At 47.2% G+C, this 19,336-nt stretch overlaps 1 protein-coding gene across 1 annotated transcript in view; it reads right to left on the bottom strand.

Annotated features, from left to right (window-relative positions):
* The window catches only part of SHTN1 (shootin 1), a 797,962-nt gene that overhangs the window by 234,272 nt on the left and 544,354 nt on the right, over positions 1–19,336 (bottom strand). Inside the window, exons 7-9 of the mRNA XM_069611915.1 lie at positions 17,463–17,544; positions 11,095–11,189; positions 8,045–8,191 (exon numbers count right to left, since the gene is read on the bottom strand). Coding sequence (XP_069468016.1) covers positions 8,045–8,191; positions 11,095–11,189; positions 17,463–17,544 — 324 coding nt within the window. The remainder of the gene's footprint in view (positions 1–8,044; positions 8,192–11,094; positions 11,190–17,462; positions 17,545–19,336) is intronic.

Below are 19,336 nucleotides of genomic sequence, written 5' to 3'. Positions count from 1 at the left end.
GCAGTTAGGGGCTGTAACTGTAACCCTACAGTCCCTTGTTCTCCTTGCACTACCCAGAGCCGCGCTGCCCTGGCGGCACTTACTCAGAGCATTGCTGCCCTGTTTTCCTCTCCCTTGCACTTCTCCCCTCCCTTTCCCCTTGCACTTCTCGTTCTCGTTCTCGCACTTGCACGATCTGAATGACACAAGGCTTAGTAAGATAATTTGTCTTGTCCTCCCTCAGTTTTCCTTCTCTTGTCTTGTTGTGCCGAAAAACACTTGTGTACAGGTGCGTTATACATAACTTATCATATGATAACATATCATTGTATTACAGATGCCCAGAAAAATATACAGTGCCGCAGTAAGAAACGGCTAGACTGGCAGAATCCAAATGCCAGTCTAGCCAGGTAATTACACTTAGCAGGACTGCTTTATTAGAAATGCCCAGTTAAAAAAAGTCATACCAAACTGAGGAATGACTAGACTGGCTGCACCAAAATGCCTCTCTAGCCACTAAAACCACATATCATGCCTTCTTAGCATGGACATGGACGACCATTCCGATTTATTGCACAACCCAACCCCCCCACACATCCCTTCTCCCTCCCATCCCCTACGCCAACCTTCAAAATCAGCTCATTGGCCCAGAATTACCTATGTCCCTCTTCCTTGTCCCAGTGCTTATGTATGAGGCTCGTAGCCTCACTGGTAAGTACTGGAGGAAGAGTGGGACTAGGAGTAATGAAGATTACAGGTAGCTAAGTCAGGCATTACCTTCATGTACCTCTACCTTTTCCCAGTACTTTGTATGAGGCATAGTGCCTCATATACAAGTACTGCCTCATACACAAGTACTGGGATGAGGAAGAATAGGGCTAGGTGTAAAGAAGATTACCAATAATTAATCAAGGCATTAAACACAAGTAGTGGTGCAACACCATGGAGCTGACTGGGCTTCGGCGCCTCCCCACCCCCCCACTGAAATTGTGGGCTATGTTGACTTGACCTGGCTGACCTTCAGAGGAGTTGCCGGACAGAAAAGGACAAAGATGTTAAATGGCACCTGGGTTTTGCCATTAACAAGGGCCCGGCCCAGCAATTACTAATGTACATCATTTCACTGTGTGTACCTGCATTCAAATGCCAAATTCTTTAAGCAATTGAAATTGTGATGTGGGTTTAGTACTGGCATGCCATGGGAGTGATTGGAAGGATAGAGCGGAAACAGGAGACCAGTCATTCTCACAGCAGCCCATAAATGGGTGCTTTCAGACCTAAAGGAGAGAGTTAACTGCTTGTAACATTGAAGCTGCACTAGAATAGTCTCATTAAAATGCGTAAAGTTAGATGCCCCCACACAAATAAATGTGCTCCTCCCCACCACACGTGAAGTTAGCACCTCTCCCAACATTTGAAAAGTTAGCCCCCCTGAAATGTAGGTTTTGTTGCGCCCCTGAACACAAGCACACACACCATTCATCATATATACACACGCACACCCAGCCATCCATATATTTAAGAGTGCACTCTTTCACCATACAGGCACACCCAGGCAGCCACCCATACATTTAAGTGTGCACACTTTCACCATAGAGGCACACACACCGAGGCACCTACCCATACATTTAAGTGTGCACCCTTTCACCATACAGGCACACCCAGGCAGCCACCCATACATTTAAGTGTGCAACCTTTCACCACACAGGCACACACACCGAGGCACCTACCCATACATTTAAGTGTGCACCCTTTCACCATACAGGCACACCCAGGCAGCCACCCATACATTTAAGTGTGCAACCTTTCACCACACAGGCACACACACCCAGGCACCTACCCATACATTTAAGTGTGCACTCTTTCACCACACAGGCACACACACCCAGGCACCTACCCATACATTTAAGTGTGCAACCTTTCACCACACAGGCACACACACCCAGGCACCTACCCATACATTTAAGTGTGCACCCTTTCACCATACAGGCACACCCAGGCAGCCACCCATACATTTAAGTGTACATCCTTTCACCGTACACGCACACCCAGCCACCCATACATTTGTGTGCACTCTTTCACCATACACTCACACACGCACACATCATTGGTTGAGGAGAGCCATAATACTTCAAAAATACATTGGGCTTCATTAGGACCCTGGCGGTGACGGTATGAATGGTGCCGGTAAGGCACTGGCACTGTTCATACCGTCCCACTGCATTACGAGTTCTGCTCGCGGGTTCCTGACAGCCCGCGGTGCGGCACCCGCAAGCATAACTCATAATTGCGCTGGCACCGTTATCAACGGTGATGGCGCAACCATGCTCCCCACCCCCATTCTGCCCTATTGGGCAGAATGAGGATCGGGAGCCCAGCAATACCGCCACCCACCAATGGGCAATTACCGGCCATTTCATCTCGTAATGGGCCGTTATTGCCCAATCGCGGGAGGCAGTGCCGGTAGTGAGCATGGCGGTTGCCTTCTGCCTTCATAAAGAAATTATTTCTGTTACAGAAATCACTTCTTTAGAAATGCACAGTGAATTTAAAAAAAATGCTAAAAAAAAGAGAATTGCTAAAATTATTATTCTTTTTTTTACTCCAAGTGGGGGCCCCTTCCAGAACATGTGGTCGCGGGGCCACTCGCACCGCGGAGGGTGCGGGGGCCACTGTTACGCCAGTGTGTGCCCTGTGGGATTTCACAAATAACTGGGTGGCAAATTGACCTTAAGTTGCCCATCTGGACGGCTCAGTGTCTGTCTGAAAGGTAAGATGTGAACCAGTTGCAAACCATGCACGTGGACTCCATTTTGTTTGCGAGTAGACCGATCACGGTCGACAATGCTTAAAGTGGTAGTGAGCTGAAGGAGGACCAGGGGGCATGAGTCGCCTTCGTCCATGACTTGAAGGCATAAGTTTTGGCAATCGCCGAGCAGGCCGAGTTGGCTTGTATCAGGGGGCGGGAGGAGCTGCAACCTTTGCCCCTCAAGATGATTTGGACTTCCACTCCCATGATTCCCAACCATTGAATATACAAGCAAAGGGTGGTGACAGCTGTAGTCCAAAACACCTGGAGGGCCACGGTGTCAGACCCCTGGCTTGTAAGATCATGGAGTTGGTTGGCAAATGTCTACTCACATGAGCGAGTGCTGCCATCATATGTTTGCCAAGTAGAGTCCCAAATACATCCGAAATGCCATCTAATGTGGACTAAAGACTGGTATAGGCATACTGGCATTTCTAGGTGTTTGTGTCAATATTTGTACCCTCTCCCCTCTTCTATTCCCGTACCCCTTTCTTTTTCTTCCCACAATTAAGGGTCTGGGTTTACCCCAGATGGGGGCATAATACACCACTATGGGTACAAACCTCAGCCTCACAAGAGCACTACAATGGAGACTGGTGCAGTATTAAAGCGGAGTAACGTAACATATGCAAGGCACAGCAGCTCGCGTCCATATGCTAAGTGTAGCCTCAGCCGCACAATGCAGTTCAATGCTGGATAATTCATCGTTATATTACCATTAGGATTTCATGTAGTGCCTAGTGCCTGTTCCTCCTGCTTCTGATCGCTGTAATAATTCATGTTATTATTGCCTACTTTATTGATGCTGAATGTATCCACCTCAGAAAGATGAAGGACTGAGTCAGTCCTACAGCGTTGCGAAATGGTGTTCATGCTGGACCCATGGCAGAGGAGAGTGCACAGTTCACTGAGCTATCCACCCTGGAAATATAATTTATACTACCCCTAGGAGAAAGGTGTAGACTCACATATCCGGTTGCCACCATTACAGGCCAATCAGTGCCTCAAATGCTCAATTTCGCATATATATTAGAATAATTGCACCTCCTGCGTAATTATCTTTTGATAATACGAAAATGCATTTTGGGGTGGGATAAAGGCCGTTCCCCTTTCTGTAAAGGCCTGGCAGGCTAAAGAACCATGGTCTGGACTAGGGTTGCCCAGAGCAGTGCCAGAGGTTAAGATTCATTCTAAACCTTCCAGCCATCACCTGTTTTGTGTTGCCAAAGTCATCAGATGAGGCACACTCCAGACACAATGTTTGTTCCAGGCTGGGGAGCAGCTTAACAGTAATCGCCAGCCTTCTCCATCACAATGAAAAGTGCATGCGTCTCTAAACGCTCCTCGGTAATATAACAGCAGAGGTAGTGGGACCGAGAAAGGATTATTCGATTAGATAAGGAGGAGGCCTGGGCCTGGTGAACGGGATAGACATGGAGTGTATGATGGATCGCTCATGGATTGCTTACACTTCAGAAGCGTGCAAGCGTTTGCTGCAGAGATGCTTGAATTCTGAGCATGGGGTGACAGGCGTGAATACTTGCCCAGTGCCCATCTCCATACACTGCCTAAACCTTCAGTCAGTCACTCAATGCATGTGAGTCTGTATTCCGTCCCTGTATGCACAGGGGTCACAAGAGCAATGCAAGGGCATACTAAAGGTGGGGTCCGGGGTAGAAGTGGCTACCCTAAAATAGCGTCCTGGATCCCCCGCCACCATGTGCCAGTGAAGGAAACTCGAGCAAGACCTGACTGGCCATTGCGTAAGCACGAGAGGCCTGCGTCACACCCGCTAGGCTTCGTGTAGGGCGCCCGGTGTGCATGGACATAAAGAAGCAGCATCTTTCGTCTCCTTCCTTGGCTCCGGATTGGCCATTCCTAGTCGCACCCATCCTTCCACTCAGACACCACTGTGGCAACTTGCAATCCTAATTCTAGGGTTGCTCGACACCTTCTGCAGGCCACGCAAAGCTCTGCCTACTCCCCAGCATACAAAAGGGCCTTGTTCATCAATTCCCTGGTGGCTGATGTCCATAGACTACTTTTTAAAGGGCCATGAAGGAGAAACAAAAAAACCCTGAGGGCATCAACTGCAACGATGTGTTTGAAGACGCCAGGCTCAGGACTGTGTGCAGGTTTCACCATGGGTTTTACACAAAGGTTAACGTTGAGTTGGAGCAACATAACTTCTACATCGACCTGCAAGTTACCCACAATTTCATGACAGACCTGAAGGACCTGACCAGTAGCTGTGCTTTTGACAACATACACGAACTAATCACAGTCCAGTTAATTGTCTACTGAAGTCATTCGAAAGTTCCAGTAAGAGCTGCTGCTCAGCCAGCACCCCTCCCTGTGAGAAGCAGTCAGTACTGCAACACGTTTCAAGCATGAAGAAACTGACACGAAGAAGAGAGCATATTATTCAGCCAGGAACTCTGCCCGGAAGAGACACTTCAAATGTCAGCCGGAAATGCAAAAGCAATAAAGTGGCTCTTGTTTGTAATGAAGACTGATGATTTAGTAGGTGGTTTGAGCCGCCTGGTTCTGAACATAACAGACCACAGTAAAGCCAAAAGCAGGGGACATTGACGCACATCACCTGCTGGACTCGGACTCATATTGCACTCTCTCAATGCCACATATAGGCCTCTCAATCCTGTCGCAGCAAAGTGACAAACTATTCATAGCAAGTAAGACTTCCCCGCCTCCCCCACCTGCTGTCCAGGTTCTGGTGTGTTGGGACTAAGTTCTCTTGGGAATAAAACTGTAATACTGAAGTGACAACCCATTATTATCACTGAAATGCCTGATGTGTGACTAGATTCTAGGAAATGTTTCTTAATATTCCATAAAGCAGTCGGTACCATGAGGGGTTATGTGCACAATATCCAGCTGAAAAAGGGAGGATCCCAGTCAAGCACAAAGCCAGACAAGATCACTCACTGCAAGGGAAGACCTCAGAAAACTGTTGAACAGTGTCCGAGTGGTTGAGATCCACAGTGTCCACAAAGAAAGCCGACAGAGGCCTCCGATTATGTATAGACTTGCAGAGCACCAACTTGAATGTGTTCAGTGACCAGTAACCCTTGCCCCACATTACCGACCTACCTTTCACAACTTGACTTATGTTATACATATAACTAGATCAAGCACCGCTCTGCCTTCCTGCACCTCTAGGCGTATCTAACTCCTGGGGTCAAACTGCAATACACCTGAATACTGTTTGAAACCCTCTTATACAGCTTTGCGCTTCCAGCAACAAATCCTTCCACCTACTAGAATGTGTAACTAATGTAGTCTACTCCCAAGATGACATTGTGGTCAGAGCATGTATTCCCAAGAAGACCTCCCCTTGGGAAAAGTTCCGCTCAGACTGCATTTGAGTGGCCTCCCCCTGCAACTAGATAAATGTTCATATCTACAAAGACAGGTGAAATATCTGGGATACAACCTTTCAAACAAGGCATGCAATCCAAGCAGCGTCTCATGGATGGCATAAATAAAGCTCCTATATCGATTAACCAAGGCCAACTACGTTCCTCTATCGGGTTGGTCGATTATTGCACCAAGTCTGTCCGAGACTTTGCACCAAAACCACACTTTTGAAAAGGGAACTATGTTCCAGTAGGCCAGCTTCAGCGCACAGGCCTTCAGAATATAACAGGACAGAATACAGTCTCCCTACTTATAACCACATGATCCTAAAATGAACACCATTATTGTGGTGGGTGCCAGTGCGTCAGTGCCGAATATTTATGTGCCTACCAGTTTCTGAATGGAGCCTGCTTCCCTTTGCCCACAAAGAGGACATGTGTGCCCTGGAACACGCATGCCCGAAGGAAATGGGGAAATACAGAGAAGCCAGCCACAATGGCTATGGAACGGGTGCTACATCGGTAAAATTATAGGGCAGATGTTTTCTCCTTTTCTTTGGCTCCTGATTGTGCTTACATGGGTGCACCCACCTTTGTGCCCGGACACCACTCTGACTTCAGATTAAACATAAGAAGGAACTAACGCTACAGAACCGTCCCCTGAAGCAGCTGTTTTTAAGCATTGTGCTTAAAAGCATTCATGGAGTAACATTAATTTCATAGCTGCTTACTACCACCTCTCTATGAGTTTATAAAATTGTTTGTGTTTGTTTCTGTTCTTTTTACCACTGCTGTACTTTTGATACTCTTATCTTTGATGTCACTGTGTTTTATTATAACATTGGCTTTGAAAATGTCTCAATATTTGTATTGTTATTCTTGGGGTATTTATTGATCACGGAAGCAGCTTTGGGAACCAACAGGGCGCTTTACAAGTCATACGGGAAGAACACAGCGAGGAAAGGATATCGCAAGGGATTAATACAAGGGGGCTGACAACGGGGGAGGGCAAGTAGGCAACAATGGATCTGCAAACATCCAGGGGAAGAAACACGGGGGAGCAGACCCCCTAGTCTTAGGTTAGGAGGGAGTGGAGTGTGCGTGGAGGGAGTGAGGGTGTGTGGGTCTAGGTGTTAGGGGGGTGACATTCCTTGAATAGGGGGGGTCTTGAGCTCCTTCATGAAATGTAGAAGAGGGGGTGCATTTGCTGTGGATGTGGCGGAGGTTCCAGAGTGTGGGGGCTCACACAGAGAAAGCCTGTCTTTTGGTTCTTTACTTCCTGCTTCTGGCGGATCACGGGCCTCCAGGGGTTCTGGGATTCTCAGCCAGGTAGCTTGGGGACTTGAGGGCAATTCTCATGGAGTATGCCTACTCTGAAATAAACATTTAACATTGGGTTTTCAATATTAGCTGCTGAACTAAAATGTGGATCTTGAAACTACAAAACTGTATTTGATCCCCAAATTAAAAAGTGAGAAAAAGTGCATTGGACACCATGAAGTGAAGTAAGGAGGGCTGTAGTTGCAACTGTTGCCTACCTCCTCTAAGTTAAGACTACACAAAAAACCTTACTACATGCACAGGATCGAAGCAAGGATCTACTGAGGACTTGACTGGTCACGGCTTTGATTCTGCACACCATACACCTTGCTGCTCTGGTCACAGACACACAAGGCCCCTGTGACATATGATGCATGATTTCGGACAGGAGAAATGCAAGATTTTACGCTAGGTCCCCCCTTGTATGTGTCTTGTTCCTCTGCAACACTGACCAAAAAGCAAAGGCTGTACTGAGGAAAATTCAAATACCTAGAAATAGCTCATGGGTGCGCCCAATAAGGGAGGACAAGAGTGAGTGGAGACGTTGTGTGTAGGTTACCTTTTGCTGATGGGCAATCTTTTCTTCTTCCAGTTTCTGCGTCAACTTTGCATTCTCGTCTAAAGCGTTCAAGAGCTGCTGGTTGGGGGCGGCGCTCTGCAGCAGGAGCTGACTTTGCCTCTTCATTTTATTTTGTTCAATGTACATCTGCGAAAGATACATAGTTTAAAAGATGATTTTTTCCTGGCCATCAAACCAAGAGCGACAATGGAGTACCCTAACCTAGTACTATGCTATAATAATGAACAAAGGGCTAACACAAGCACTGCGCGCGACAAAGCATACAGAATGAGCAGTGGATTACTCCTACATCACAGCACAATGAATGCATCACAATATCAAGCTATCGTGGTGCCTTTCTTTTTCAATGCACATGTAAATCCATCAGAATGTGGAACTCATGAGTAGTGAGGTCCAAAATGTAGGAAAGGTTGGAACTTTGTGTTCACAATTTCAAGCAGAAACAGGGCATTTTACATAACTACCACTCTTCTAGGAATGTGCTCTTTTGTTACTTCAAAGCTACCCGGATTGATCCTCTACACACTCTTCTGCTTGAGCTAAGTGTGCTGTGCTTCATTCACTGTCATTTTGCTGAATAACCTCTGACCTCAACTAACAGACCTGCCCTTTGCCAATTCATCTCTACACAGAGCCCTGCTGGGTATCTGGGCAAACGCACAACCAAGTGGGATCCACGGATGGCTTCATGGACACCCCAACCCCATTGTCACCTAGGAGTTTGCTTTAATGGTTTTGTCTGTTTGGCTATGAAGGCCATGGCCCACATCCCTACAACCAAGTCTGAAAATCTCCACCACGGTCTGCCTACGTAAAGTATGTTCCTAAATCACAAAGCGTGGACCAAGGACATCCAGCTACAATGCTTAGTCACAAGATATGGAGGACAGACCCTCAGCTGCAATGCTAAATGAATCAGCATGTGACACTAGAATGCTAAGTTAAAAAATGTGCTGTTCTAAGACTGCAATCCCTATGTACAAAGCCTAACCAAGAACGAGATACAAACATTAAATAGCAAAGCATGGTCCAACAAAAACAGCTTCATGTCGCCTAGTACAGACTGAGGTCAGAGAGCTGAAATGGTGGGGTAAAATCTCATAGCTACAACGCCAGGTCACAAGACACTGGTCATAAGGCATGTGACAAGACCACAAGGGATCAATGCTAGGTCTGAAGACATGGCATTAAATCAAAAAGCATCGGCCAAGGACACATGGTTTCAATGCTAAGTCACAATGGAGGTGCCAAGACCAAGTGGGGCAAAGCGAGTCTCAAAGCATGGAGTTAAATCAGAATCGACAGGCAAGGGTCACATGGCTGCAATGTTGAGTCACAAGACGTGGCTGAGGCCTGACTCCTGTTACTCTTAAAACTTAAAACAAAATGGATAGATAGCTAAAATGTTTAATTGCAAACCATAGCCCATGTCCACCTAGTCTCAGTGTAAGGCTTAAGAAATGGACCAAGGTCACATTGCTGAAATGCTAACTCACAAAGCATACTCTTGACCACACAGCTGCAACGCTAAGCCACAATCGATAGGCCAAGACCACACAGGGACAAAGCCATGCTTCAAAGCATTGAGTTAAATCAGAAGGCATAGGCCAATGCTCTGTCACAATCCATGGGCCAGGGGGGTGCAGTTGAAATGCTAAGTCACAAGATGTGGCTGAGGAATTACTCCTTTAACAATAAGACACAGGAAACTAGATAAACAGTTGCCATGTGTAATTCCAAGCCTTGGCCCATTGTCCACCTAGCCTCAGTGCTAAGGCTTAAGAAATGGACCAATGTCACATCTCTGAAATGCTAGGCCACACAGCTGCAATGCCAAGCCACTATGGATAGGCCAAGACCACACAGGCACAAAGCACAAAGTCACAACAGACCAGGCAGCTGACAAGCTAAGCTACAAGGCATACCCTGAGACCAGGTGGCTGCAATACTCCTTAAGCAAGGCGGCTGCAATGCAATGCCACATGGCATGCTCTGAGCCTAGGCGGCTGCAATGCTAAGCAAAAAGGCATGTGCGAACACCAGGCGGCTGTAATGCTAAGGCACACGGCATGCAGTGGAACCAGGCAGCTGAAATGCTAAGCCACAAGGCATACCCTCAGACCAGGCAGCTACAATGCTAAGCACAAGGCATACCCTTGGGCTAGGCGGCTGCAATTCTAAGCCACAAGGCATACCCTGAGACCAGGCAGCTGCAATGCTAAGCAACAAAGCATACCCTTGGGCTAGGCGGCTGCAATGCTAAGCCACAAGGCATCCCCTCAGACCAGGCAGCTACAATGCTAAGCAACAAGGCATACCCTTAGGCTAGGCGGCTGCAATGCTAAGCCACAAGGCATACCCTGAGACCAGGCAGCTGCAATGCTAAGCAACAAAGCATACCCGTGGGCTAGGCGGCTGCAGTGCTAAGCCACAAAGCATACCCTTAGACCAAGCAGCTGCAATGCTAAGCCACAAGGCATACCCTGAAACCAGGCAGCTGCAATGCTAAGCAACAAGGCATACCATTGGGCTAGGCAGCTGCAATGCTAAGCCACAAGGCATACCCTGAGACCAGGCAGCTGCAATGCTAAGCCACAAGAAATACCCTTGGGCTAGGCGGCTGCAATGCTAAGCCACAAGGCATTCCCTTAGACCAAGCAGCTGCAATTCTAACCAAAAGGCATACCCTTGGGTTAGGCAGCTGCAATGCTAAGCCACAAGGCATTCCCTTAGACCAAGTAGCTGCAATTCTAAGCCACAAAGCATACCCTTAGACCAAGCAGCTGCAATGCTAAGCAACAAGGCATACCCTTGGGCTAGGCGGCTGCAATGCTAACCCACAAGGGATACCCTTAGACCAAGCAGCTGCAATGCTAAGCCAAAAGGCATATGTGCGGAGGACACACACCTTCCATATATCGGTAAGCAGAGTGACACCGACATAGTGTGGCAACGTGCACTACACACTTAAAAGCCCCAGACAGGGGACGTTGACGCGCTCTTTTGTAAACGGCGCATAGTAGACGCACCTGATGCGCGACTGATTCTGCTGTCTTCCGCAGATCTTTCTCCAGTTCCAGGTTTATCTGCAGTTCTTCGTACTCCTCCACTGCAAGAACCGACACTATATCCGGAGAGAATGTGGCAGAAAAGTACATTATACAGTGAGCGAGTTAATGTACAGAACAAGGTTTTATTGTACATACAATATTCCCTTATAAATGTCTAACAGCCATAGTTGGTCTAAAAAGAAATGTATATGGAAAACACTTTGCTGTAAGTTTATGAGACATGTCCATTATTTAGGAGAAGATTGTGGTGTTTCATTAGACAGTTTACCATTAATTCATTTGGGAAAATGTACAGTCTAAATAATAAAACGAACACAGGATGCAATGACACTTGTTTTTTCTGTTCAAAGAATATTGATGTGCAATTCTCAAAGCCATAGGTGCGAAAGGTGTTCCTTATGTGCTCTTCTTTATGACCTGCTGCGAGGGTGTCCCCTTGCACTGCGATGTGGCACAGGAGAGATGAAGTGGGCAATGCCCATTTGCTGCATGTACATTTGGGAAGCATATGTGCTTTATGCCAATGTTTCTTACACAAAGCTCTTACCATACAAATGCCCCGTTGGCCGATTTGCATTAATTGAAGGCAAAGAACTAAAGTACAATTTGATTAAAACTATTTGCGCTCTCTTAACTCTTGTCAGAATCCAGATTCTCATGAACAATGTTCCTTGTAAACTATGTCTCGTCTAGTGGTCTGTCCTTCCTCTGACTTCTCAGTTCCAGAACTGATCCTTGCCCTATTCCTCTCAAGTTTGGGGTGTCCGCGTTGCTTTAGCTTCCAGTATCACCCGACCTATCTTCTCTCTGTCTCATAGTTGCCAACAGAGAGGTTGCATGTGTTTTGCCTTCCTGGTCTCTACTTCTTGAGGAATCTAGCCTAACTGTTTTGGAAGTCTCTTCTCTGGTCGAGGACACTGACCAGACTCCTCAGACTTATTTGCTAGTCCCGGCTTTTACAAGCTGGTGAAACATCACATGTGTCTGCGGTTGCTGATGGTACTCTTGTTTGGAGGAGTATTGCCTAGCATTTCGGTGCTGGACTGCCTTTGTGGGTGGGGTCAGACTGATATTTCTCCTCTGATAAAGGTGCAGTGAGATAAAACATGGTTGTAGACCCTGCCGTGAGGAATACATTCCATAGAACAGGTTATTTGAGCCATGTTCATTCTTGGTAGAGGGGCTTCCATGCCTTTAGTAAAAAGATATTTTTAACCTAATCCTTTCCTGCACTACTCCAGGCCAAGCTTCCAGACGGGAAGACACAGGGAGGAAAGGCAAAGCCTGCTAGTGTTCCTGCAGCACCAAAAATCCAGGGGGAGAAAAAGGCAGAGAGTTGAGTCTTTCACTGCTCCTGCCAGTGCAACAGGTGCAGAGAGTAGAGGCAGAGAGTATCACTTCTCCTGAAGCAGGTACAGATCCATGGGCTGGGGCTAGAGGAAGAAGAAGAGAGTAGAGGCAGAGGACAGACATGACGGGCAGACAATGGAGACAAGGACATATATGGAGCCTGGCACTGCTCCTTCTGTTACGTGTATGTGGTTACTCATGCTTGGGGGAGAGGAAGAGACTGACACTGCTCCTCCAGTAGAGGTAGGGATCAAAGACTGTTACTGTAGGCGTTAAAGGTGCATGGAGCAGGGATGACCGATAGGGCCAGGGATCAAAGGTTGCGACTTCCCCTGCAGAGTTTATGGATTGGAGACTAGAGATAGAGGCTGCCCCTGTAGGGGCCAACAATGAAAGTAGAGCCCTCTTCAAAAACATCAACCACTGCATCAACCCTCTACTCGACCCACCTGTACTGCACTCCACTGCAAAATCCACTGCCATCAACTTTCTTCATCAACACAATCAGCATGATCCCCCAACAGATAGACACTAACGCTACAACTGACAGTACACTACACATCCCATCTCGCAAAACCACATCAACCTGGACAACTTACAAGACACTCACTATGGAAGACTTCACTGCCATCCTAGCATCCCTCAAGGCCACATCATACACATACTCAAGACGCTTCCTACTGAAGTACTCCTCCCTTACCCGACAATCATCAACAGCTCCCAAACTCAAGGCACGTTCCCCTCGACCCTCAAGACTGGACAAATTCTCCCACTTCTCAAGAAACCAACACTGAACCCTGACAACCTCAGCAAGTGCTGCCCCTTCCTAGATAAGATCCTTCTCCAGCACATTGAAGCCAACAACCTCCTTCAGTCCTACCAATCTGGCTTACTACCCAGATGCAGCAGAGAAACGGTTACCATTAAGGTGATCGACGATGCCCTTCAAATCCCTGATGAGGGCCATCCTTGCCTCCTGGTTCTCCTTGACCTAAAAGCAGCATTTGACAGAGTAGACACCAGACACTTACCGATTATCTACATTGCTGCATGGGGATCAGCAAGATCGTCCTCAGCTTGTCCAAATCGTACCTTGCTAATCGCAGACAGGCTTTCTCTTTCTATGCCCCAAGACTGTGGAACCTTCTACTAGTCAACTTCAGACTTGCCCTCTTGCTTCTACCGTTCAGGAGGAAGCGCAAGAAGCTCCACTTCAAGGGATGGCGCTTCCCCAACACCTATGTCCACACAACTCTCCTCTCCCCACCGTACTTGAGACTGAGTGATCTGCCCCCCCACCCCCCACTGTTTCCTCCCCTGGTTGCTTGTAGATCCCTTGCTAACAAATTGCCCACCTTACCCCTCCCCTCACCCTTGTTTCTCTGCTCCCCTCGTCATGTTGTTCCCCCTATGATTGTAAAGCACTTTGGTGCCTCTCGAATCTAGGTCTGCGCTCAACAAATACCCCAATAATAAAGGGTTAACAGAAGCAGAGAGAAGAGGAACGGGGTGCAGCTGGTCATGTGGGGGGCTCAGGCAGGAAGCAGTTATGCCACTTCTCCAGCAAGGCTCACTGATTAAGGGAATATAGATCGAGGTAACCACCGCTCCAACAAGCTTGGTAGATGAGTAAGCAAGGAGTAGGGGAAGGGATTAGAGTGAGGGGCTGCCACTGCTCATGAAGAGGCAATGACAGATGGAGGAAGACAGATGGAGTAGGCAGGTACCCAATCACAGGTCTCCCTCTGGCAAGTAGTCCTAGCATAGCAATTGCCTACAAGGATGGTAGATCTGTAAGCAAGGAGTAGTGGAAGGGATTAGAGCGAGGGGCTGCCACTGCTCATGAAGAGGCAATGACAGATGGAGAAAGACAGATGGAGTAGGCAGATCCCAATCACAGGTCTCCCTCTGGCAAGCAGTCCTAGCATAGCAATTGCCTACAAGGATGGTAGATCTGTAAGCAAGGAGTAGTGGAAGGGTTTAGAGCGAGGGTCTGCCACTGCTCATGAAGAGGCAATGACAGATGGAGTAGGCAGATCCCAATCACAGGTCTCCCTCTGGCAATCAGTCCTAGCATAGCAATTGCCTACAAGGATGGTAGATCAGTAAGGAAGGAGTAGGGGAAGAGATTAGAGCGAGGGTCTGCCACTGCTCATGAAGAGGCAATGACAGATGGAGTAGGCAGATCCCAATCACAGGTCTCCCTCTGGCAAGGAGTCCTAGCATAGCAATTGCCTACAAGGATGGTAGATCAGTAAGGAAGGAGTAGGGGAAGAGATTAGAGCGAGGGTCTGCCACTGCTCATGAAGAGGCAATGACAGATGGAGTAGGCAGATCCCAATCACAGGTCTCCCTCTGGCGAGCAGTACTGGGATATCAATTGCCTACTTGCCATGATGGCTTCCAAACTATGGCAGCTTAAAGGGGTTTGGGTATAGGAGGAAAGGAATCCAAGTACCTAAGCAACAGTTGAACTCAAGGTCTGACGTTCTCTATGTCATATTTTATTTCAGCAATAAACATGCTTATCAGCAGTTTTTCAGGACAAAGCTTTCTAACCTCAAAAATTGAAACCTCTGCTTAATAGTGGCACATACAGATAGGTGTTTGTATTTTGTATTTAAACTGTTATAGCGCTTTACGGCAAAACGCTGAACATATTAAAATGGTACATCAAATGAAAACATTAAAGAAAACAACGAAGACCACCATTTAGGAAGAAAGAAGATACGCTTTAAAGTGAGTGTGAAAGAGAGAGTAGGAAGAAAGAGAACGAATATGCAGCAGAAGCGCGTTCCACTGTAGCGGGACCAGGAGAGCAAAGGAGTGAAAGCAGGACTGGGCACATGGAGGACAAGGGACAGCAAGAAGAGATTGGGACTGTGAATGGAGAGAACGGGTAGGAGTGCAGAAGAGAAGACAGAAAGGGCAGAGGGTGGCTATGAAGAGACTTGAAAACTAAACAGAGGAAATGAAACTTAAGACAAAAGTGAAAGGGAAGCTAGCGCCGAGAAAAAAAAAGCAGGGGAGGTAGAGTCACGAGAAGACAGAGAGAATAAGAGGCGGATAGAAGGGTTATAAATAGATCTAAGGGGACTTAAGCGTGAGACAGGAAGACCAAAGAGGAGCGAAGAACAGTAGAAAAGGCGTGAGAAAATTAGTGAAGATATTAAAAGCTTATAAGCGTGATAAAAGAGAAAGGGCCGGGCTTTACGAATATAGTAGCGATGTGCTCTGCAAGAGTGAGATAAGGAGGATATGTGATGGGCAAAAGAAAGGGAGGAATCTAGATAGACTCTGAGATTGCGAGCGAAAGGTGTGTTGGGTAAAGTAGACGCAGGGGAAGCGATAGAGGCAAGAGAGACAGGGAGGAAATGTGATGGGCAAAAGAAAGGGAGGATAGTGGTCGGCCATGCTGGATTTATTGGCCAGTAGACAAGAAGATGGTAGTAGCATGAATCGTGGGTATCGAGGACGAAAAGGATAGAAAACGTTGGGTATCATCGGTGTTCAAATAGTGGGATGGGCCAGAGGAAGCAATAATAGATGCATGAGGCCAGGTGTAGAGAGAAGAAAGCAGACCAAACACCTTGTGGCACAGCATAATCACGAGCTACATTTGGAGAGGTATTGCCTGCCCACGACACAGAATACATGCAGTTAGATTAGACACTATTGAAACCGTTTAAGAACAGAACCAGAGAAACCAAGGGAAGAAAGGGAGTGGTCAACCGCGTCGAAAGCTGCTGACAGAGCAAGAAGAATTAGAAGTGAGGAATGCTTAGCGTATACCACGTAGACTTGCATAACAGTTTTGATCTAGGTTTGATGGAAAGAGTTGAGCCCTATGATAGCTGGCTTAAGTTTTAAACCTGGATCCTCATCTAGTATTCCCCTTTCAGGGGTCCTTATGTAGATGGAAGCCTTGCACTGTACAGTCAAAGCATCACCGCCCTCCTTGATACTACGCATCACGTCAGCAATTGACCAACTGCTTTACCCAAACCCACGGGACAAGGGTTGAAGAACTGAAACATTATATTATTGTGTACATTTAGTTTCAGCACAGTCGATTAATCTGAGTTTGAAGAATTTCTAAGTCGAAAATGGGGAAAGGCAGCTTTGTATGATTACATGAAAACTGTGGTGTTCTTGATTCCATCAAAGCCTATTTACACAAATCTACTATAATATTAAGAGTAAAACAGTGGCTGTTCCTCTGGGAATATGTGAGCATTTAATCTGCAGATAGCCGCCTCAATGATTAAACATATTGGGCCTCATTACAGGTCCGGCGGTAACCGTTCCAGCATTACCGACGAGTTGCCGCCGGACCCGTAAATATTTACCAGCGCCTGACTTGCCGGGGGTATTACAACCCCAGCGGTCTGGAAAGTCAGTCACCGGTAAATAGACATTCTCCATTCCCATAGAGTCCCTTGGTGCCGGTGCTTCCGTGACGGTCTGCCTACCGTGGCTGGTGTGTCTGGCAGGGTCAGACCTGCAGAGCACGGCTGCTCCGACAGGCAGACCTGTAGTATGGCGGCCTGGAAACAGTTTACCGGCACCCTTGTTTCCGGACCAACATGCTTGTAATGAGGCCCTGTCTCAGAATCCTATCTCCTCAGGTTATATACTCAGAATTGCCTAACATCGAGGATATAGTGTATTGCCAAAGTCAGGAACAGGCGGCCACTTGAGCCATCTGAGAACAGCAGCAAAGATGCATCATTGGAAATGGGAGGGTGCTGTTAGGCTCTCAGGCCCTACATATTGTACTGCCACTTGTTTTCATGGGTGCAATACTTTCAATGAACGAGTACTATTGCTTCCTTGCATGGGTGTGATATGCGTTGCATGGGCACTGGCATGTCGCGTGTACCAGCACTTCTTATAGATGCACAGCAGAAAAGGTAAAACAGCCCCATGGGTAGGTGCGGCCATGGAGCAAGACAGAGCCAATGTCCCGGAAGTACCTCGGTTGCATTTGCTCAGGAGCTTCCTCTGGTCTCGGACTTCTTTGGAAAGTTTAAGGTTTTCTTGCTTTGTTTTGTTCACCTAAAATGGGCAAAAGAAAGTACACAATGAGAAGAACCAAACACATGTCAACACTACCTACACTTACCTAAGTGTGTGGCTGTGTCTATATCTATCAAAACAATGAGTTGGTGATGGCTGAAAGGTTTAGAATGAATCTTAACCTCTGGAATTGCTCTGGACAACCCTCCAGACCATCGTTCTTCACCTGCCAAGCCATTACAGAAGGGGAAAAACCATATGAAAATCAGGCTTGGCCCCACCCCAAAAGGGGTAGTCCAGCCCAAACTGCTAGGCATTTCTATCTATCAACATTTTAAATGAAAAACCTTTTAATGCAACAAAACCCATGATGTTTGGCGGCTGTTGGGAGCGATGACAATCACAACTTGGAGGCCCCTCCTTCATTTCATGCATAATGTCAACTATGATGTCATTGCTGATGCCATCTGAGATCTCATCTATGTGTTCATGGGCTGAGCAACGGGGGGACTACTGGATAGGGTTCTCATCACTCCCACCACCTGCCAAATGTCATGGTTATTTTTGTATTGAGCAGGTTCACCTTATACTGTGTCTCCACTGAATTTATTTTATTGAGTTTCTAGGGTTATGTTATCCCATATTTTAGCCCACCTGTAGTAGGAAATTATGATGGCCCATGACCTCACACCGTGGCCACTGGCTCCTTTCACCAATTCACGTAAAAGACCATGGTCCACTTTGTGTAATTTGGCTGTACGCAATGCTAATTTGCACAGTGGCCCATGGGCCATGGCCAGTGTCCTGTGTTGCTTGTAACTGCGTTGAACATGGTATGTTGCCTGCGGGGCAGCCAATGCAGGTCCTTGCGAGTAGGAATGATGTGGTCCCATTTCTTTACTTCTGTCATGATGCGTGCTGTACAGCTTTCACAGGGGCCAAGGTGACCTGTAGGACTCCTTCCATTAGGTTGTTGCAACGGTAGTTGACTAAAGCTTGGACAACTGTTCTGAAACTTGAGGAAGGGATGAAAGGCTTGACTTTGCAGAGGAGCATAAGGTGGTACCATGCTGATTGTGTCTTCTTAGCAACGTGTGTTTTAAATGAGAAGTCGCAGTTGACACCGACATCAAGACACACCAATGTGCAGATGACGCAGAGATTTTTCCAAAGTTCAGTTGCATCAACAATATCCATCGACCCAACCACTGTTTGGCCCTCATCCAGTCCTGACTGTCAAGTCCCTGCCCGAAGGTCAACCTTACAAAAGCCAAATTTATTCCCCAGGAAACGCCACCAACCATGCTCAAGTCCACAATTGGCTGACAATGGATTCACGGCTCAAATCTCACCCAGTGCAAAATCTCTCTCTATTGACTGTACATAAATATTGATGTATGGGATTTATACATTGCAAGCCTGGCTGTGAAGCAAAAGAACTGTACAAGGGGGATGTACCCGGGTGTTATGCGTAGGATGGTGGGGTAGAAGAGGAGCTGGGAAGGGGAGGGGGTAATCCACTGGGGAGAAAATAGGGTTGGGTGAAGGGATCACTGAATGGTGAGATGCTCTTTGTAGAGTTGGGTCTTCAGATTCTCCCTGAAGTGTAAGATGGGGGCAATCTATCTGTGGCGTTACTTCTTCTAGCGACTTGGCCCTTTATCCTACTTGTTGCCCTATTGCAATTCTTTGTTTCATGCCCGGTGATGCTGTGGCATCTGGTGGTGTCCTGGCCTACTCCTTCACCGAGTGGACAGGTGTTTTGGTTGTGAAGCCTTTGTAGGGGATGCACTCTTTCTTGAACAGGATACATGCTTGAGGAGGGAACCAG

Source organism: Ambystoma mexicanum, chromosome 8 (genome assembly GCF_040938575.1).
Source record: "Ambystoma mexicanum isolate Mex_15411 chromosome 8, UKY_AmexF1_1, whole genome shotgun sequence".
In the NCBI taxonomy this organism is placed as follows: domain Eukaryota; kingdom Metazoa; phylum Chordata; class Amphibia; order Caudata; family Ambystomatidae; genus Ambystoma; species Ambystoma mexicanum.
This window is presented reverse-complemented; position numbering and strand designations above follow the sequence as displayed.